The sequence below is a fragment of the Gallinula chloropus genome (genome assembly GCF_964237585.1).
Source record: "Gallinula chloropus genome assembly, chromosome: 17".
In the NCBI taxonomy this organism is placed as follows: Eukaryota; Metazoa; Chordata; class Aves; order Gruiformes; family Rallidae; genus Gallinula; species Gallinula chloropus.
Window position 1 is genome coordinate 8,188,483 of NC_140102.1, and position 22,968 is coordinate 8,211,450.

The 22,968-nt window shown below is 42.7% G+C and overlaps 1 protein-coding gene across 1 annotated transcript in view; it reads right to left on the minus strand.

Moving 5' to 3' along the window:
- ARVCF (ARVCF delta catenin family member) overlaps positions 1 to 22,632 on the minus strand; it is a gene marked incomplete at both ends in the record, with an annotated part of 159,706 nt that extends 137,074 nt beyond the window's left edge. Inside the window, one exon of the mRNA XM_084271971.1 lies at positions 22,417 to 22,632. Coding sequence (XP_084128097.1) covers positions 22,417 to 22,632 — 216 coding nt within the window. The remainder of the gene's footprint in view (positions 1 to 22,416) is intronic.
- Positions 22,633 to 22,968: the final 336 nt, after the last annotated feature.

Here is a 22,968-nt window from a genome sequence, read left to right on the forward strand (position 1 = left end):
TCTCAAACGTTGAGATAAAACTGTATTTTAGCAGCAAAAAAAGGAAAAAGCAACCAGACAGTGAAGAATTTATTTTCCACCACACCAGCTCATTTCAAGTGCTCACTAGCTCAACAGAAAGCAACTACAGCATGATATGGACAGGCCAAGCAGCATTTTGCAGAAGTAATAAAAACATACAGCTTTTGAAGTTACCAGCACACAAATAACCATTCACTTTTCATTGAAGGCAACTCTTAATACCATCATTTACTCTTAAAAAAAAAAAAAAAAAAAAAGGTGCCTATCAGCAATCCAAGAGTTCAAAGGGACATCTCACGGCCAGGTGCTGTGAAAGCAGTGAGAGGTTTTACAATAGCAAGCAGTATCAACATGTACTTTATAATCTACAGTTTACAAAGTCACTCCATACTTTCGCAGCATCTGGCATTTAAGTTGAAATCTTTTACAACCCAGGAAAAGAGTATTAATAACTGTTGCCTCATTACAGCATCATAAAGAATGATCTATGAAGAGGTGTGCTCTAAAGCTAGCAAAACCCCTATCTAGGATTCATCAGAGGCTTTAAATTGCAGAGAGATCACCAAGACAGCCCAGCTGGGCAACACTGCTCTCCCAAAACATATTGCTGGTTTTACAGATGAGCTGATAACCAACATAACTGAGTGCAGTAACATAAAGCATCTGCTGGATTAAGTTTAAATGGTAATACATTCCTAATTTAATGTATATGAACAATAGGAGAATTATTCTGGTCACCACTGCTACCATTAGGAAGAAGGTTTAAGAAGGACACAACGCTAACAGAAGTCAGGAAGGTGACTGGGAGTAAATGATGTACTTGGGAGAACATCAGCACAACCGATGCAGAACCAGAGCAGTTGCTCTACTAATTCATGCCAGTATCAGACCGCAGTGCCACGGAAGCACTTCCAGCCTCCACTTCAATTTAAAGAATTTGGGTTGGGTTCACCAGTGATGAACAAGGATTCAGGAAGATGTTGACAGAGAAAGCCAGCCACCTGCATGATCTTTTTCACAAGTCACCTTGCCCATTCGAAACAAACCAACTTGGTTCATGTTGTTGTAACGTGGTACTGCGCGACATACAGTGTTCAGCCCTATACACCGGTTCCCTTATCAAACCTTTCTCCACGTGCTCTCAATAGCTGGTATTAGACTCCATCTCATTCAGACCTGGAAAGCTCTCATCTCTGCACAGCATTCCCATACAAACACCAGCGTACACCTTTGTTACGTGCGGCACAAAACCACCCAGCTAAGGCCCACACACTGTCATGCCCCAAAGCAAAAGGGCCTTTATCCTCCTAACACTGAGCTCGCCTGAGAATCCCATCATCAAAAGAGAGAGATGCAAATAGCTTCAAATGCAAAACTTGTGAAAATGATTTGAAAGAGTTTACAATTCAAACAGTGGAATAATCCTGGTCGCACACAGGAGCTGTTTACATCTCAGGGCTCCATCATCCATGAACAAATTGCGCTGCGTATCTTTTATCAGCTCCTTAATGAATTACAAGCTTTTAAGTTGAGAAGTCTTCTGGATGTTCCAGATCTTTCTGATCAATTTTGCACTGCACATGTCCAGAGCAAAGCTACTTCAATTAAATGCTCTTCTGATCACTTCCATTTATACGTTTTTATACATACATATTTATACCCTCTAACACACACAAAAATACATTCTCTGCAGTACAAAACTAAGCCCTCGCATTCTGGTTTCATTTCAGGCTTTCAGGAACATCTTTCTTGGAACATTACAATAGTCTGGCTATGAAAGTTATACTAAAAATAAAAGTTCAGAGCTGTGCCAAGAGATTTAGCTCATAGAGGCAGAAATTCCCAAGCTCAGAAATTCTCCAAGTTTACTTAGAACGGTTTCACTTTAGTTTCTGAACACCAAAGAGAAGTGTTGTGATGCTGAAGGATAGATGTATGGGATTAGCCAAAAGGGAAATCTCAAGCATTTCCATTTCCTGCTGTAAGCAGGTGTGGGCTTGACTCACAGAGGCAGGAAACACCACTGAAAGCAATGAATTTTCACGTTACCACAGTACACAGGGAGCCCTGAGTCTGAGGAGCCACCACCCCTTAGTAAGGCAGAACAGATCTTGCCCACCCATTTGTAGATACAAAAGATTACGATTCCCCAGAGAAAGTGCGATTTTAGCCTCTGCGTGTTCATGGAGCTCCTCTCAGGTACAGTTACAGTTGTTCATTGCTTAGGCATGCAGACAGATGAATAAAAAAGAAAATAAATCCCAAAGTCTGGCTGCAATCTAATGAGATATGGGAGGCACAAAGCACACTGTGAAATTTAAAACTACCAAAGTTTGGGTTGCAGTTTTCCTTTTATCCAAGAACTTGAAATACACTCCCTCTACTCTGGATTTATTTCAGGGACTCCGTTCACTCTTAAACCTCTCCTCTTGCTATTTATTCCATAGCTGGGACACAGGGAGGAATCATCATGTCCCTCTCATCCTTAAAAGGAAAAACCAACCCAAAGAAAAGTCACTAGCAAAATCCTGTGTTCCATTTCTCACTAGAAACAAAACCTCTGAACATAAACTAAACATCACCTCTGGTATCCTAACCTTACGGCTATTAAAGCTACTGCAAGATTAATTGCCTTCTATTGCCTTCTCTTATCTCCTGTAGTATAAACGTGCCTGCGTGATACTACAAAAAATACAGAGGCCAATATGAAATGAGGAGGAAGATGAAAGTTCTCATGCCACCCACCTAGGCATCCTTAACTTTTTCTGCCATTTTTCCACAAGCAGCATCAGTGGGCACAGCTGAGCTTTGCTGGACAACATCCATCACATGGAAGATGCTACTGAACAAGCTTTAAAACACATGAAGAACAGGAGCCTTTTAATGCTGCACTGTGTATGCCCAGGAAGATCTGTCCAAACCAAATGTATACAGAGCTCCCAGGCCAAGTCATTTGAGACAGGAAACGCCTGGATTGTCTTCTCTGGCCAGCAAGAGCAATTCCACAAAACACTGCGGGCACATCTCTGTTCATTCTTTGACCTTTTCTTTCTCCTGCTAACCTACTTAACACAGAGCTGCTTCTCCCTGTTTCAGCCCCAGGAGGAAGGTACAGGTCTTCCAAGTGGAGTCTGGTTCAAGATGCCATTCCTCATTTCCTGAAGCATGTACACTTGGCTTCAGTTGTTAAGCTGGATTACATCACTAGTCTTGTCCATGGAACCACCCTGAAAATGGGCATTTGCTTAACTGAGAGGGTGACCTGCTGCATAATTTAGGAACCCAAGAGCCAGCAGCAGGAAAGGATAGGAACTTCTTAACCCAGCGTGGCTGAAGCTCCCATCTCATGCAGCTCCCATCTCACACAGCCACATCCACAAGTATTTCCAGAAAGCAGCAGCGGTGGAGTCTGGAATTTCAGTTTCCATAATTAAACCCATGTTATCTTACAAGTATTTATTCTGTGTCTCAGAGTAGTATCTTGAGGGGCAAGGGAAGGGGCTAATAGTTTTGGGGAGGAAGAAGCAGCAAATGAAATACATTATGGTCTGTTGCCTACACCTTTAGGGACTCTTCAAGTGAAATCAGTGCTTTTTAGAAGTTTCCCTGCATACAGGTCCAGAGTTTTGCTGTCACAGAGGAAATTAACTTTGAACAACTGAGGAACAGATAAAGGCACACTGAGAACACACTAAAATCCTCCTATTCAGAGAAATGTCTTATTTAATACCCAGAGACATTATCTTTATATATACAGTCACAATTATTTTCAACCAGGGGCCCTGACTCTCCTCCTACTGAGGTCAGTATCAAAACCTAAATTCAGTGGTAGAAGTGAACTCATCAGAGGAGAGTGCTTCAGATTACACACTGGAGAAGAGCCTTGTCAGAAACATCCAGCCCATGCAGTTTTAAATGCAACTGTTTAACATGCTTTCTTTCCCTGTTTTGATCTTCCATAATGAGTACTCCTATAGTATGAAAGATGTAGAGCATACATACTTCAAAAAAAAAAAAGTTATTTTTAGTAACTGCAGTGTAACTTAAGCAAAAAATGCAGACAGGCTGATTCTGCCTGTAGACCAGCTCATCTCACAACCTTTGGGACAGGTGGTTAAGCAACACGGCCTCGGGAAGTGCAATTGCTGGAATGCTTTGCTTGCTATGTCTATTGCTGCTACAAAGCACAGGCAGACACATAAATTAGACACTAGAAACCCTCACATCCCAACAGCACTTTTAGAAACACAGTATTTTCAGAAACAGAGCACTTCCATTCTGACCCACACACTGCATCCTGCTGCAGCTCCAGAGCATCCCAGTCATGGTGAAAGACCCCAGTGTGCAAGCCCCTCTCTCAAGCGGTAAAGGCACATCCCCACACCTGAGGTCTGAACTTCCACACCCAAAACAGGCAGTAACGACTAAAGGGTTACAACATTCACACTCCTGCAGGGAACTACTGCCTCTCTGGCAGCTAGCAGGAGGGAACGTGCACTTCCATTCAGCTGCTCCAGTATGTAGTTCAGCATCTCAGGAGCTGAGTAATGAAATACATTCCCCTTGCCCAGCTCTGCTACAGAGGTCACAACTGCTGACAGAGGGCTTACTGTGGGGACTGGGGAGGACTCAACATTGTCAAGTGGCTGCATCTCTTTACTCCAAGGTAGCAGAGCACATAAGAGATGTTTCTGGCCTATAGTCACAGTGGGCAGCCCATTATAAGTGAGAACCCACATGTGAATCCATACGCAGACCCACGTTAAAAATTAAGTACCCGTCTTGGTTTTTTTCTAGTGTGACTTGCCCAACCATTTGGAAAACGATGGTGCTTCTGCATGCTGTACCTCACAAAACATTCCTTCTACGAGATTTCCATCACTGGTACAGACTCATGTCTAATCACTGATGCATTAACTACTTCCATCTCTACGTGAGGTCTCATACTTCCTCCCATCAGTATCATCCTCTAGCAAACGCCCCAGGAACAAAGTGCTGAGGAAGGGCAGCCTTTCCAAGTTCAGTGCCTGAACTACGAGTGTCAGCAAAGTATTTTCTGAAGCAGGAATAACACAGAACTGAAGAACACTTCCTGGCCCTGAGGCAAGCCAGCACTTTGGGTTTCAGATCCAGGTCAAAGCTGTATGTCATATAGTGACCAAATATCTTTCAATAGTTCCAAACTTCAAGATCCTTCTGAATTTCACAAACTCTACATTTAGGCCACTGCAGAATGTCAGACTGCAGATATCAGCACAAACTTCAGCAGTCTTCATCCCTCATCAGCAGGAAGGGGAACAGCCAAGGGAGAATGCCAAGAAGGTGACACCTGCCCTGCAAGCTCATGGCCACAAGAAGAGTTTTTCAGCACTTGTTTGTTCTACCAGTGCTCCCAGGTACAATGCTGCTTTTGTGGTCCAGAAGTTCAGGAACCATGACGATACTCAGCAGGAGCCAAAAGGATCATTGGAAGTGACTCTTGGTTCTTTTTAATTACAATTTCATAGCTGTCTTTATTCAGACTGTCATGTGGGGAGCCTCTAAACACATCAGGTCTTTAGTTAACATGGCAGAATTAGTATCTCTAGTACCTTCTAGTATCTCATGTTTTCAGCTGGATTTTAGCACGGATTGCATAGACTTGCCATTCACCTTGAAATCCTTTATCCATTTGGCTGAGTTTTCCTTGGTTGTGATCATTAAAACCAAAAGATTACTTTCTACAGGCCCTGGAACTGCACAATAAATTTCTATGACAACTCACGGTTTAGAACTACTGCCTTTCATTAGGCAAAGCAATCTCTAACATGCTGTTGTGCTATCAGTCTGATCAGTTATACTGCAAAAAAGCCTCAGAATGAATCAGGAACCCGTGCTCCACAAGGAAAGATAGGGTAACGTATCTCTGCCTGATCCTCCATCATAACAGGCAGCATGAAAATTAAAACCATGCAATTTTTTGGGTTTGATATGAAGAACAACATAGAAGTTAACTGAAATGCAAGACCTGAAGTGATTAATTCTAATGTTCCACTCTCTCTCAAGCTTTTCCACACAGCTCAGCTGCACAAGACATTAAACACATCTTTTGTACAGTTGGTATTCTGCTCCTCACCTCTAGGTTCTTTTTTTCTCCCTTCACGTACTGAAAAAAATCCCACCAAAACCAAAATCCTAAAGAGCTGCTAACTGTATCTATCTATCTAAAAATCAACAAGCCACTGCATGTGATTTGACAAGTACAGTAACTCGAGGTCAAGCAGAACAAACCGGACCACATGCACAAAGAAAACCTTCCTCACCACCAAGAAGTCCACAGGTAGCTGACACACAAACAAGCACCCAACAAAACCAGGACTGGGTCACCTCTAACAGGCAGTGCAGCAGGTACAGGGACTGCCTCCAGGCAAAGAAATGATCACTCAAGAGCCCAGCTGAAAGGGCCACTTTCCCCTCAAAGCAGCCAATATCCTACTTGCACTGAGAAATGATTCAGCTTTCTGTTACTGAGATGGACAAGTTGAACACAGCACAATTAAACCAAATCGAAGCACCTTTAACAACACAGTGCACCGAAGCTAAACAAATTCAGAGATGTATTATCAGTGATGTATTAGCACTGCAGTTTTATCCTAAAATACTTATTTAAATTAAAAAGGCAGAGAAGAAAAAGGTAACCCCAGTTTGAGAAGCAGCTCTACCCTGCCGCCACCTGAATCTATCGAGTTTCCTGGGGCTTACAGGGTAGATGGAGGAGGTTAAAGTAAGCACCTGTAAATTACAGGCATCTAGATGATCTCTGTTTATTTAAATCCAGCCTGCAACAGCTTTACTCTGCAATGCCCAATGACACTCCAAGGTAAAGAATAATATTTGAAATCTTTGCACACAAAGCTGTAAGTCCATTACAATAATTAAGACGACAGCCAAGAGGAGTTTTGTTTAAGATTAAACGTTTAGAGTGAAAAACTGAAGTTATCTCTCTGGTATGTTCAACAACAAAATCAAAGAGAAAGGGACGAACGCTGTATGGGAAAAGCAAACACTGAACAAAAGCAAACAGTAACAAAGCTTTCTTTTTTAAAAAGCACTATTTCTAGCTGGTCATGTCAGAGAGTTCCCCAGATTTATTGAGCAGAACGAGAAGGTCAAAGAAAACAATGGCTCGCTTTTTCGGGTGTTTCAGCAGTTAACACAACAGAGACAAAAGCAGAATCTCTCTCGAACGCTCTGTCAGAAAGGGCAGCTCAGCTTTTGCTCTTAGTTGCCGTAAACAACCCCTTCCACCCCTGACAGCTCTCTCCTCTCCGCACCGCGGGACCCCGCACACGCGGCCGCGCACAACTGCCCGAGGGGAAGGACCCAAGTTTAGCACTAACCTGTTTGAGTTCCGCAGGCATTTATGCAAGGTGCCAGCTCTACAGTGCCTAGCAGAGAATACCTCCAGCTTCCTGCAGACCCTCTGTGGACCCAGCCTTCTGCTCCGACCGCCTCCGGAGTCCCTCTCCTCCGTGCAGCTCGCTCCTTTTGTAACCTGCCCGGCCGCCCCACCGCTCCAGAGCCCCTCCGCAGGCTCCCTACGGACGAAGCCCATCCAGGGAACAGAGCTCGCCAACGAACGCCGCTCCCATGGCAGAAGAAACACAGCCGGCAGCTCCCACTCGGGACGCGTCCCTCTCACATGGCTCTTCCCTCTGCTGCCTGGGCGCCCGGGAGGCTCCGTCCCGGGGGGCGGAACTGACGGGCAGCCGCAGCCGGAGCGGGCTGGGGCGCGGCCACGCCCGGCGCGCCGGGGGAGCGGGGAGCGCCCCGGCGGTTTCGGCTCCTGGGCTGGGAAGGCGGGCCGCTGGCTCGGTCGGGGGCAGAGAGCCGGCGCTCAGCGGGCGCGGGCGGAGGCGCTGCCGCGGAAGAGCCGCTCTCCGCGCCCGGCGCCGCCGTGCGGTTCTCCCCGGCCGGGCACGGGAGGGCGGCGGCCCGCGGGCGAGGAGGGCACCGACCGGCTCGGCGCACCCGAAGCCCCCCCCGGGGTTCCCACGCTTCCCAGCCCACCCCCACCCCCCGCTCCTGATGGATTATCGAGACAAAGAGGGAAACTGTCACTATGCAAACCGACTGTTACCAGCGCCCCTGAACCCGCGAACCTGCCGGCTGCGGCGGCAGAAAGCCCTTCGGGCACGGCTGCACCCAAAGCGCGGCTGCCCCGCCAACCGCCCCGAGGTCTAAGAACGCGCAAGAAAGGAAATCCCCTCGCTCGCTTACTTTTCGCACTTCACTTCGAGATTAATGCCATCCCTAATGCACCAACGCCAGAGAAGAGAGCGTCTTCCAGCACAGTCCCCTCCCTTTCCCATCTCACACAGATGCAGCGAGGCTTACAACCTACCACTGGCCTCATTTTTTAAAACCCATTCACCTGCCCCCAAACCTGTCCCACGTTCATTTAAAGATTGCCCTGACAAATTGCTCATTACCAAAATGAATGCCAGATGTGTTGTGCTTTGCATCCACAACATTCTGCAACAGAACCTGGGACTGCACAGCACGACAGAGCATGGGTTTCCCATCCATTTCTTGCTAGTAAATGGGAAGTGCTCAGCATTTAAGGTTCAGTCCTTGAACGAGCAGACAGGCTATAAGCCTCCATGAAATCTCTGGGAAGGAGGAGAGCTTCCCATGCTTCTTATTCTGGGATGTGATCTTTCTGCTTTTCCAAGAAATTGCAGAAAGGGTATGTATGAATAAATATATAAAGACCTTATGTCTTGCAAGGAAGAGACTCAGGCAGGTGTAAAACCAACTTTAACAAAACCTTTTCCCCCCGAGACCCACCCCAGGGGCAGGAGGGCATGCTTATCCAGCACTGGAATGAATTCAAGCCTTGCCCTTCAGATGGATGAAGTTAACCAGGTCTGAGAGGCTCCGTCCTCCCCCCAGTGCTACCTACCCAGCACTGCTTGCAGTCACCAACTAAGGGGCAATGCTTGTTTTTCCTCCTTCCAACTAGGCTCCTGCAGCAAACCAAAGCAATAAGTAAATCCACCACTGTAACAGCTGGTGGCTGAACAATGGTAATTAGGGACTGAAAGCTATGGAATCAAATTAGAGACTATCCCTGGAAAACGGGCAGAGTCAGAGACGGCAAGACCAGCTATAAAGCAGAAAAGAAAGTACATTACAATTTAATCTTCCTTAATCATCAAAATAGGCACCTTTGCACAAAAGTATCTTTTCATCCCAGCTTCAGGTTCCCTGAAAATTTGAAAACATGTTTCCAGTGTCAATGTAATTACCATCTTAATTAATATCAAGCCTACCAGATCAACATGAAAAGGTAGCATCCCGATACCAACATTTAAAACTAGAAGGAACATTTCAGAACTATTTAATCCTAATTTGAGCCTGTTACTGCCAATGTCAGAGTACCAGGGGAGAACTGGAGCTAAGGCTTTGTATTTTAGGGGCAGAGCACAGGGCAGAAGTTCTTCACCCAACTGTAATCCTAGTTTGTTTTAAAAAGAAACACTGTAAAGTTTGACAAGAACAGTATTAGATGTTCCACAGTGTTTAAGTGAAGCAAAGTATTTGCTTGACTAGGGAAAAAAAAAAAGCTTTATCTACAGCAGAATCATTGTAACTGGTAGTGGCCCTTAATAAAATAAAGGCCGAAGCAAGAGGAATGTGTTTTGTATGAATCCCCTGTACTTTTGTACAGCACTCACCCCCCATCCCCCTTCTCCTTGTCCAACTTTTCTTCAGTTAAACTAAAATAGCTCAACTTCTGTTGAGGCCATGCTGGCACTGAGAAGTACCATTCAATTTAGGCATGCACGTGGATGCATGCCAGACCTTTATACACTGTCAAAGAAAAAAGACGTTATAAAGTCTATATCCATAGGGCACTGAAGTAGCTACTCCTGCATGCAAAGCCCAACGAAACTGAAAACCTTCCCGGATGGACTTGCCAATTCTTACTCACACAAGAAATCTCTCATGTTGTAAACCCACAGGTATTTGTCCAAGACATGCAAGATTAGCATGGCTGAATTTTTAAGTCCCACCTTCTGGAGTCAGGTTGGTATTAAAAACCATAATCTTCCTTTCAAAAATAAAACAGATGCTTGTAAGCCTTCTGGTTATAAAGTAAATTTTAAAAACGTTTTGACTCAAAGCCAAAGATTTTTATTTTTTTAAAAGGCAAAATACACCTCAAGTCCTCAAGTCCCCTTACTTTCTCTACTGCTTGCAATATTTTACCAGCTCATATAATTGTGAACACCGGGATTTGGCTATACTGAAATATAAGAACTAATTACCTAAATAAGAGTTATGGATTAGATCCCTAAGGTTATACTGTACTTCCACATTCTGGCAACAAACACTCTATCCATTAGTATCAGATTGCTGACTAAATCACAACTCCCCCCTGCCCCCCCAACTTTTTTAAACAAACCTTGATTTCTTAATCTTTCACATTTTTCCCAGCTGCCAAAGTAGAGTGAAAACCTTCTTTCTTCACTCTGAGAAGTAAAAAATTTATAAAAAGGAAGGGATTTAATTCTCTGGAAGATGGAGTAGTACAGTATCTGGGCCAAGCTCTCTTTTTTTACTTTCTCCCATTAGCCTTAAAAAATTCTCCATCACTAGTGCTGCGCTATAGATTGATCTGCTCTCAGAGGCAGTAAAAATGAAATGGTTTACAGCTCTGCCTGGAAACATAACATATGGCTTCAGTGATATGTAACTTCCATAAACCCAACAGAGCAAGAAGGCATAAGATGAATCAAGAATCCCAGCTACCCATATAGGCACAAGCACCATGATCACCCATGGCAACTCTCAGAATGACACAGCCTGTATTCATATAGGGGCTGCCATGCTGAGGATGTTTTACTGTCATTCTGTGAGTTGCATGCAGCAAATAAACAAGGTGAGAGAACTAAAGAAGAGTAGAGTACACCATGATTATGTCAGTGTGCCCTACTGCAAGGATTTTAATACAGTCAAACGAAACCAGAACATTCTATCTCCAAGATAAATTTTGAAACCTTTTCCTGGGAGTGTTTCCATCATTTTAAAATGTATTTACAAAGTTACATGAGCCCTTTTCAAAGCATCCGTGCTTGCTCCAAAATGGTTGCATGACTCTACTAGGACAAATCCACCAGGATATTTCTAACATTTCCATCAAAGATGGTTTTGACAATCCTTTTCTGCTTTCACACTGCAAGGTTAGAAATGGAGATGAAGCCAGACGGCCTCAACTGGGGAGTAGTTGAATATAAATAGAGGATGATTTTACATGTCATCGTTATTTAAGAATCCAGTATTAAAGAAGAGGTCTAAGGGATCACAAGGCTGCAGAACAGCATGGCAAAGAGGAAGCAGACGCTCTCTGTACTGGGACACCATTAGGCATTTCATTAAGTTCAGGGCATTTTCATTTGTATACAAACACAGCTTGCATCTTGCTGCATTTAATATCAGTCAACTCCATTTCATCCAAGTTGTCATATGACAGAACGAGAACAAGGACAGTCTGGTGACAGCACTGCCTACATTAGAAATAAAGGACAGAGGAAGCTACATGTCACTGCATATAGGTCGCAGTGGAATGAATGACCTATGTTTCTTCCCAGCAGCTTCATTTAGATAAGAATCAAGTGCATTTTACAGGGATAAAAGAGGAAAATCTCCTCCAGTTGAAAAAAAAAAAATATATATATATGTACACTTAGAATGACAACAGCAAGGAAAACAAATCTAATTTCAGGTTGGTACTGTAACATAATTTCATGCTGCAGTTATTGGAAAGGAAAAGCCACTCAAAAGCAGGAAAGACAGACCCAGTATTAACCATTTTTCATTTCTTCGATTTTGGGTTTGGATTTTCCAGATGATTTGTGCTGTATTTCAAGCTGCATGTCACAATCACTTGCTCAGAAGACACCAGCTTAACATGTCATTCTTCCATCCAGAGGGCAAAAATGTGGTTTGCCATGATGTACTGGATTGAGAGCTGTCGGTGTGATCAACCCATTTTCATGGTAATTACCGTCATCCTCAAACCAAAACCATCCTCAATCCAAAAAGGTTTGGATTTTCTTCTGCCGAGAGAATTTAAGTCCCTGTGTATGTAATCTTATTCCAGAGAAAGTTTCTTGTATTAGAAGTACATATGTATGAAAATACAACTGCAGAAAGGAAGAGAGCTAATTCAGATGGGTTAGAGACACCAAGAGCGTCGCTCTTCTCAATCTTTAACTACAGCATTCTAAAAATGCCACTCTGCCAGCAGCTAAAGATACATTTTAGATTAAGCCCCTAAAATGAACTCTGACAGCATTCTACAGCATTTCCCAGCCACCACAACTATGGTTAAAAAATGTTCTCCTCATCTAGCAATTTGGTAGCTTAAAAAGGGAAGCAATTTTGGGATTTTTTTTGTTTTGTGTTTTATATATTTTTATATATGTATATATAAAGAGTAAACTGTGACATTTAGCTAAACCAAAGGCTTTAATTATAGTTGGCAAGCAGCCTCAGGCTGCCCGTGGCCAGCTTTGGCCATTCTGTTCACAGTCACACTGATGACTTCAGTGAATTACTCCACAGTTGTGACAAAGCAAGCCAAAGCATAATTTGAACCATTAACAAGATGGCCTAAACTAGCAAAAGGCTCAGTAATTTATCAATGTCATCATAACCCAACATTCAGTTTGGGCTCTTTCAGCATTAGTTCACAAGAGCTTATAGATACCAGCGACAGCTGAAATGGAAATTTGGAGGTTTAAAAAGCCAGGTTGAACCCTTCAGGTCCAAAGCTGAAAGGGCTCAGGGGAAGAGGAAATTGCCTCTCTGCCTGCTTGTTGGTTTTAAAGTTTCTGCAAAACATTTTTGTGGCTACATGTGGCTCTGCAAGGGGAAAGGCTTACAAAGACTGACCAACTCCTGTGCACTGCCTTGTAGGGATAAAGGTCTGCCTTTGCTTGTACGTGTATGGATCAAGGCCTGCAGGACTAACAAAATCTTTTCATAAAACTCAGAGATACAGCACAAGAGGGGTTTGTGAAGGCTTAAAATCTTTCTTCCTGAACATCCCAGCTGAACTGGTGCAGTAACATGCTTGAGTACTAAAATAGCAGCTTTTTACGGTTTTTTAAATTCTCCTCTACAATTAACCAAGTTCTGCTGAGCTGAGAAATAAGCAAGTGGTAGAACATGAAAAATAAATCACAACTTTAAAGTGTAAGATGTTTTCATGTTAATTATCAAGAAGCCAATGTGGTAACACGATGAGAAAGTTCGTTTTTAAAAACCATCCTGCCCAACCTGACATTACTCTTTAATGTTTTATACATTACTCTTCCATGCTTTAATGTTTGTATTTGAATGTTCCTGTTTTAAGACATTTTGAATAACTACTTGCAGTTATACTTACTGATCCTGCAACACTGAGCCATCAGGCAAAGAACAACCTAGAGGCCCACTCACATAACGTATACACAGAAAGCAGATTTGATTTTTCCTGTGTTTCTCATATAGGCTTCCAGAAGAAAACACAGTTCTATAAGTAAAGCAATGGAAAATCATGGAAAATTATTATGAAACTCTGATTGTTTTCACTCAAAGTAAATAATTTAAATTCAATCCTGGAATTCCCAGCCAGAAGGGTTAACAGTTGTAGGAACTTTTTCTGTCACAAATACTGACGAACAAAATAAGAAACCCCTTGCTTTTCAGTTGCTTCTGAAACCTCATTCAATAAAAAATAAAATCACAATACATAAGACATCAAGACTTTCCAAGGCAAATGAAACTACAAAAATATTCCTGAGATGCTATGGGTGAAGCATTATTGCTTTGCACTGTTACAGTCATTAGCATAAAGCAGTTGCTGTCCTGCTGACAAACATTAGATGGCACTTTGGAATTTAGCAGTTACCATATAAAGTTGCAGAGCGCATACTTCAGAGATGAAGTGAGAGACATGAAAGTGAAGTACTGTTGATGGTAGAAAGAAAAGTGAGATTTCTGCACTGGCATGTATCTTGGAGCTGCAAGTTTTATTTTCAACCTGCACATGTAAAACTGTAAGATTAAATTTTGACAATCACAAGTAATTGCATTGGAAAGAACAAAATCATTTCTTCCTTACCAGACAGAAGGTCAGTTTCTCAGTTGCTGGGTTACCTTTTGTAAAAATCTTTTGGGATCTACTTTTAAAACTAAATTTGCTGACAAAGTTTTACACAAACACTTCTCATATAACGATGCATCAGATTCTGCAGAGAGGATTCTGCTGTTTGCCAGCAGATCTGAACCCCAAGCAACTCTAATAAATGGAGTTTAGGTGGTTTGCTTATCAAATAAATCCATTCTGGAAAGCACTTCACAGCTTCTGATGCAGCTGGTCAAATCTTCTCAGTTGTGTCTGACACTGAAGCTAATATTCCCATCCAATTTTGTATCCATTTTTTACCATGTAAGGCTTTCAGTGAAAACTGAAGAATAATCATAAGGAAGAGGTATAACAAGACAAAGAAGAACCAGGAAATGTAAATTCTTGCAAGAATAGTACTTGAGTCCATCTTTCAGAGGCTCTCATATGGTGTATACAACCATGCCTAAAGGAAGAACATATTTTTTTAGCCTTGGGCTGTCACATTCCTCCTGCAATACAGGAAGCAGGTTCTAGGGTTTCTTTTGGAATTTGGGTAATCCCAGCAGAAAGGCTAACAGCAGGAGTTCCTTGAGCTCACAGTGGAGCAATGTGCCATACTGTTACTTTGGAAAGCATTTATTTGAAACACCTGCAGTAATTCCAGGAGAGTTACTGCTCTGGCTCAGTTCTGGTGAGGTGTAGGCTGGCTTAGCAACACTGTCTTAAGCTTTAGCCCTGACAAACATCAGTTCCTTGCTTTGAGTTTCTACTCTTGCTGTGATGTCAACAAAGGATCCTGACTCTCGCTGTAAACCAAGAGCTGATGCTTCCCCAGAGATGTGACAACGTCCATAAAAATGGCAGCAAAAGCTCCAACCTCCAAGCTGAACTCAACTCTTGTCATGGACACACAGACAAAGCCAGAGACAGGATCACACCTCATGCATGGGGAAAACGTCTCCCTGAAAAGCAGCTGAGTAACAGCTTCTGGTCCAGATCCTGTGTTGGGATTCCTGGGTACTACAAATGCTCTCAGCTCACACTGAATTCTGATCTAAGAGCTCATTCTCCCATGGGAATCATATTCCCAAATCTCTCCCCCCCACCACCTTTGAACAGTTGCACGCTTGCAGAGGCTGAAACCGGACCCAGATCATTCCTAGAAATTCAATAAGACCACTCACACGTACTGAAGGGCCAGGACCAGGCTCAGGGCATAGCTCCTGCATGTGTAACTGCACAGCGACCTGCAGGCCGAAAGCACGTGGGAACTGCATTACAGCGAACGGGGAGCTGACAACAGGGGCACCAGCAGCTGGCTGGAGAATGGGACTACCCCTCCTAATTCTTTCAGGGTTGGGCAATTTGCTCAGCACTCACAGAAGCAGAACACGTGTGGGTTAACTACCAGTGAGGGGGGTTTCTGGGTGTTTGGCAGTGCAACAGGAAATAGTGCTGTTAACACTGGGGAGCTGTCACAAACTGACAGCATTGTTGTCTGTACCTGACCTTACCTGTAAGGCAAATAAAAATAAGTAGTCATTTTCCAAGCTGTCATTCCCTTAATATGAGCACAAATATATTATATAACAAAGGAAGCCACAAGGCATGGTGAGCTAGAACTAATGACATAAACCTTTACACACCGAGCAAAGATGGGACTGCATTCTGTATGAGATGGAGGGGAGGTAAAAAGGTAAGATAACTCAGTGCAGCTCCAAACTCATTTCTGCTTCTTCTCTGCACATGTTCAAACATACATACAACATTAATGCCCTCGTGTGCTTGCTATCAAAGCAATGGAAACAAGCTCTGTATTCTACCAGCCTGCACTACAGCAGTCTGGAGCAGAGAATCTTAAACAAAAGTAATGAAATACAGACAGAAGGGTTACTCTTGCCCAAACTGTAACTCAGAAAGGTTAACTTGATGGTATTTTCTTAGAAAAGTAATTTGAGCTAATCTTGTATTTTTTTTAAATTCTGGCCATGTGTTCTGGTGTCCTTTGGAGTTCACCTTTTACTTGAAACCGACCCTCTCTCTAGTCACAAAAGTCACAGGTACCACAGATTAACATAAAGACTGAAGATCGATGCTTAGTTACAGCTACAAAACACCTGCCTAAAAAATAGAAAAATAAAAGAGGAAAATGTGTTCAGTCATTTTTAAACAGGTGTTATTTCTCTGGAGCATAAGTTGAAACATAAATGATCCAAATTGTAAGTATGAAAATATCCTGCAGCTTTTTTCCATCAGCTGATTTTCCCTGAACAGCTATAATTGCATTTGCAAAATAAATAAAACAGCGAATTTTATCTTAGTTGATTACTGACATTTCAAGATGGCCTTCTGGGGTATTATTTGTTGGGAAGGGACTTGCAGGTCTTATTTGGGGGAGGCGTTAATAGAAAAAAAACAACCCACCATTCTGTGATGTCTTCTAAGTTTCTTAATTTTTACTTGACCCCTCTTGTCCTCTTTTCAACTCTGTTTCGTTAATATCTTGGTTAAGCACCCAGTTAGGGAACATCAGCACCAAAACTATATATCAATTTATGAAAACGTGTGGTTAAATATATCGCAGACCTGGAGGAACATATGAGAAAAGCTCTCAGCAGTTATAGATGTAGGATAGTGATCAAACATGACAGAGAATTTTGAGTGTGTGTTTATTACTATGTGTCTTAACAAATGAATACCCGTGGTCACAATAAAAAAAAGGCTGACTCAAAAACCTCATCAATCCAATTATTGAAGCTGTTTCCCAGTTGTTATCGCCTGTTCAGAAGAACGGCTTTTGCACTGCTCCAACTCCACCATTTTTGGGATGGCCATGCACCGTGGAAGGGAAGAATCTACTAGCAGCATTTACACAAGATAGATTTCTAACTGTACAATTTACCATATCTGGCATCATGCTAATTATATTCTCTCAGTTTCAAGAAAAACAGAGAGGAGAACAATCCAAATCTGTAGTCAAATAGTTAAGCTAGTACAAAACTACTGTAGAGCAGGCTCCTGTGAATCATTAATAAGCCTTTATAAATGGCATAACCACAAGCCCTGTTCCAGAGAAGTCTGTCTCAGTCACGTCTGAGGGACCAAATTACTGTGCACACTGTTATGGAAGGTACAGACAAGCCCAGCTCTGCCTCCGACACTGTATTCGTGCCAGGGTAACTACTGCGATTGCACAATCACATACAGGGCTGGCTTTACGAGTGACAAGTGAGAAGCTTGTATAATAATATATATTGCTAGGTGTAATAGCAACATAAACAGGAGATATTAAGGTATATTCATCGGTATCACATCATGCTGATTCAGCTTGGTTTGATTACTAGAAATTTCAGCCCATACAATGCACTCGCTGACTTTCCCATGAAGAATCTCAGCAAGCCCGATTCTCACGCGGTGTGAAAAAGCAGAGCACACTGACAGGATGAAACCTTTGAAGCTCCTGGCCTAACACTGAGTCAAAAATTTATCAGTGAAGCTGGCTGAAGCTGTAAGTCAAAACATGACCCAAAACTTGTATTATGCTTTTGAAAACAAAAGAAGCTATTTTATTCCTTCTAGAAGAGGGAAGAAACTAGTCAGTAACACCAGTTTAACCCCAGAGTTGCAGCCATAGGTCTCCTGGCCTGTGATGTTGACTGACCAACCTCTGAAAGACACACCACAAACCCCATAAGCCGTCATTCCATCACTATTTACTGCTCAGGGAACTGCTGTTCAACGTATAAAAAGCATTCCATAAAGTAGAGAAGAATTCTATACAACTAGCAGCAAGACTACCAATTTCATACCACTATGTTTTAAACAAAAAGATCATACTAAGAACAAAAAGAAGTACACCAGAGTGAATTTATGCAGGTAGGCTTTTTTAATAACAGGCTTTGTAGAGAGTATGTGGGAATATCTGTACTATGCTAGTATATATGCACACACACAATCTCCAATTTGAGTTTAATCTATTCCAGCACCTCCTTAGCCAAATGTACCAGATGACAGATCTAAACCAGAAAAAAGCAGCCAAACATAAAGCCACCCCAAACTCATCACAGGGAACCTAAAAGAATGGAAATAACAGTCAAAGGAAACATATTTTTAGTTATCAGATGATTTGGTTCATGCAGAGACTTCTCAGATCAACTTCTGTTACTTCTTGCAGGCATAAAGAGTCTCTCTGATAAGTCAGACTGCACCAGAATGCAAGAGGCTGGTTTCTGTTGTTAGTAAATGTGCGATTTGGCATTGCCCGCAGCTTTCCTACCTGCAAGGAGGGGATACCATTCACCTTTGTTTTTACAGGAACCCCTCACACTGGCCACTGCCAGATCACTGAAGTCAGGGTATTGTTACAGTGTATTGATTGGCAAAAGGTGTTTATTGAATGCTGTGCTTTATTTTTGTTATGAAACATTACTGGGAATGGAAACTGTCAATGCACACCAACCGGGAACCAATCCTTGAATGCAAACGTTGTTCAGCTCCCCAGATGATCCGACTTGACAGAGCTTCTCTGAAAGTCATGGAGCCATGCCAATTTAAACCAACTCAGGATATACCCTTATGTTTACCAAGTTTCACATGTCTAATGTTTTAATAAAAGTTTAAAAAAAAATAAAAAGAGAATATTCTCTATTATTAAAATGTTATGCTGTGAGTGGGTAGCCATCCCATCCTGTGACAGCACTGGAGCTCTGTGCACTCACCCCACTATAGAGCACACCCTCCACAAGCACTTTCAGATCCCTGGCCAATCTGAGTTCCCACTGTGAAGAGCAGAAGGCAGCTGCTTTAAAAAGAAGTGAAATAGAACCAGGTAGATGAAACAAAGTACCCCCCACATGAAAAGCATTAAAGTTTATCAAGTGTGTTAAGAAAACATTATCAACCAGATACTTGAACATGTAGAAGACACATGTGAGGTGCTGCTCACCAGTGATTTAGGAGCTTACTGGACCATGCCTACCTTGGTAGGCTCATTATGCCACAGCCTGGCATAATGAAGCAAGCAGAAGACTCCTCTTTCTTTTTTAAGCGCTCTTTACTGCAAAAATTAGAGAAGCAAACACAAATTGACATTAATGTACAGCTCTGTTCTGTGTAGTGCAGTCAGATTTCACTTCCAGAACCAAAGAGTGATGGCTGATCATGGGGCTCACACTACTCAAAGCCAGAGTGGGGAATGAAGTCAAGAACATCCTTGAAAAAGGGAAGGATTTTTAGGAGGTTTTTATTAACCAGATAAAAGCTCTAAGATTAAAATTTAATCAAATGTTACATTTTTCAGAGTCATGCAAAGGTTTTCCTTGAGTAATGACCTTTTGTCCAGAGGACTCTTATTCTGGAAGAGCACTTCCTTTGACCACTTCACACCCTGCAGCAGGTATAACACTGCACATGCTCCAGAAGTTCCAGAGCTGAAACACCCTAGCTCATGGCACCGGCTGTACGCTCAGCAATACTCTAGCTGAAGGCAGCCCTTAAGTCTGGGGGAGCTACATAGGGCAGAAGTGACATTTGCCCACGTGCTGAACAGTGCTGACCCTGTCCCCCAGGAACTGCTGGCTCAGGCTAGCTGCCCACATGGCAGCAGCTGATGGCTGCCTCTTGCAGGAAGGAGAGATGGGTACAAAACCTCCGCGCACCCAGAAGGTTTGGCAGGCACTGTCTTCTGTACCAGGCACATGCTTTGGCCACTACCTCAAGTAAAGGCTCTCCCTAATGAACGGGAGACACTTCAGCAACATTTAGGACCACTTACTGTGAGGACACTATCTCCCAGAACCCCCTCCTCTGGGAAAAATTCCCATTAAAGAATCATCTCAGCTATTTCTAATTAATATCTGAACAAACTATTAATTATTTGTGCCCAAGTAATCAATTTCCCCCATTAAAAAGGGCTTCAAGACACATTTTAGAAAAATCTCCTGCATTTTCTTAATGTAAAATTAACAAGCCTAGGCCCACGTATTTTGGCAATTGCAGCACATCCCTGACCTCATTTGCAGACTCAGTATTTTTGTCAGGGGCCAAAAGAGCCAGTGCCAGATACGCTCCCAGCAAATGTCAACAAGTTCACATGTTCCACTGGAGCGTTCGAAACTCACACCGACCAGGCAGAACTCCCTCTAAGTGAAGTGAAAGAAGTGGGGAACAGGCTGCCTGGGACAAGGGGCTGTTGTTATGGAGCGAGGTTAAAGTTGGGATTTAAATAAAAAAAGTGGCCAGCAGAATGATCCAGAATGAATCCATTAGAATCCATATTTGCATAAGACCTTGATTTTGTCTTCTGAAGACTTCAGAAAACTGTTATACATCTGGTACACTGCCTATAAAGTATTTTTCTTTGGTTTTGTTTTCCTGTTTAAATCAGCTTGATTTTCTAAGAAGGGAACAAGTTTGGGAGCGTATATTGCAAAAAAATACTGAGAGAGGCTCTGTTAACAAAGCCCCATCCATACACACTTGCCTAACAAATCCCTTTGACAGATTCCACTTCATCAAACAAACACCATGGACAACTGATGCCTGGCTGTAGAGGTCACTGAAGATTACCTGGCATTCAACCCTCATTTTTTGCCCAAATTCTACTCAGAATAACTACATCACATGTAACCACCTACGCAACTTCCACGTGAAAAAGCTACTACTGGAGTTATTTTGTAATACTACTTACAGCAAAAGGTTGAGTAGGGTGGTTAAGCAGAAACCAGCCAGCCCTCAGTGAAACACAGCGCCAGAGAGCTGCGCTTCACCGCAGCGCTTGAGCAATCCTTACTGACTGCAGAGGGCCTGCTGCTTTGTGCACTCATAACAATGAAACGCAATATATGACAGTAAAGGTGAAATCCTCCTATATTCTGCGTAAAACTGAATGCACAGCTTTCACCCTTCATTTAAACGCTCTTTAATTAATGCTGGTAAGTCAGGAAGGAATTTGGCTCCTGGTACATTCAGTGACAATTCACACAAATAACCTCACATCAGTTCTTAACAGTTCCCTTCCAGGCACTGTTTCTCCATGAGGCACGTAGACCTCCAGCAACTTACTCTTTCATTAAGTTTTCTTGGAAGCAGTTACACCTTTAAGCCATAACGCTGCAGAAAACTCATGCTTCATCAGTTTTGTGGATAAGGAATTTCATCCTGGAGCTATTAATCAGGCACTTTGCACAAAGTCATTCGGAAAAAGTGAAGGTGAACTTGTCCTTTTTGTAGAAAAACGTGAGCACATCACCCCTCTCCCCAGCCCAGCTGCTCATCAGGAGGAGAACAACCTACAGCTCCTACCACCTACTGTCAGACTTTCAGCCAAACCAGTGCAGGCCACTCCTTTCACATCAAGTCCCATATTCAAACCTCTGGATGTACAGCAAGGTGGCAGCTGTTATGAGGAAAGCTGCACTAACAGGAGATAATGTAAAGTTTGCCTGAGCACAGCTCAACGCAGGTATAACTGTAGAACAGTCTGGTGTAATTGGAAAACAACTTCTAGAAATCCCCACAGCCCCGAGTTTCACTCTGAATTGAACAGTGTTTTCTTAGGAAACAGACCTTCACAAACGGTGCTATTGCTTCTGCATGACTTACCTTGCATGTCAGAGTGATTTGCTAGCTTAAGTAATTTAGAGATGTAAGTAGTTTATCACGGCACATTTAAACAGTTAAAGAACACACATCAAGCAAAACAGTATCTGGAAATCTAAGGCTACCACAAAGCCAGTTTGCATTATTAAAATAAAGTCTATCAATTCAATAAACATGAGAAACAAATTATGAAGCCCTCCCTACACACACAATAGGACTTTGCAGGAGGGAAATCCCTGCTTTTCATGCAGCTCCCTCTATTCAAAGTCCAACTGTTTCTAATGGAAATTTTGTTTGCTATGGAGATTATGATTCAGCCTTGTTTTTCAATCACCAGCACAGCACCATACTTACAGCAAGTGCATAGATTTAGAGGGGAGTGTGAAGATCTGTCTTTAAGGTTTAAGGATTTGTACATTTTTTAAATGAGCTAAGAGAAAGTAAAAGCAACTTCCCAGCCAAGGCTCTGAACTCTGAGCTACCAAATTAATCAATGAAGCATGCCAACTCTGGGGGTTCAGAAAACAAGCTACAGAATGAAATGCTGACCACATACAAGATGTACCTGACCCTCTGGAATGGGAAATTCTGGAATAGGTGAACTCTAGCAACAGGTAAAATGAGCAGGCTGTTACCTGCAGTACAAGCTGCTGCCAGGCGGTTGCCAGTGGCTGCCCATTGCCAATGTTGCACATGCTCATTCGGTCTGCTGGCTGATTGGCACGCTCAAGTTGCAAGGAGACATTGCGCCGCTCTTCCTCAAGTGCACGGGTAAGCCGCTCGAAACGAGCTTCTTGCTCCTTAACAGATGCTAAAATGCTGGCAGCAGACCTGATATCATAGTCATCCATGATTGTTTTCAAATGCTCCCGCCTGTTAACTGACCGGGGCAAATGGAAAGGGTTAGGTGAAGGAGGGGTGGGGAGGACACAGGTCAGAGGTCAAGAATAAAAATGCACAGTTAGTCACGCTGCTAAAGTACTGTTCACACTAAGAAGCAAACTGCACTTCTCTTTGAAAAGACTTCCTTTCCATCCATTGATTTAATTTTAAATTAAAAGTAATTAATCTAAGGCTTCTCAGTTCAAAAAAGAAAAAACCCGCATGCTCACCTTGGAGAGAATTTATATTTAATTCCTTTGATCTTTTTGCTAAAATTGCTCTGACAGGCGTTTTCATCCCTCTTG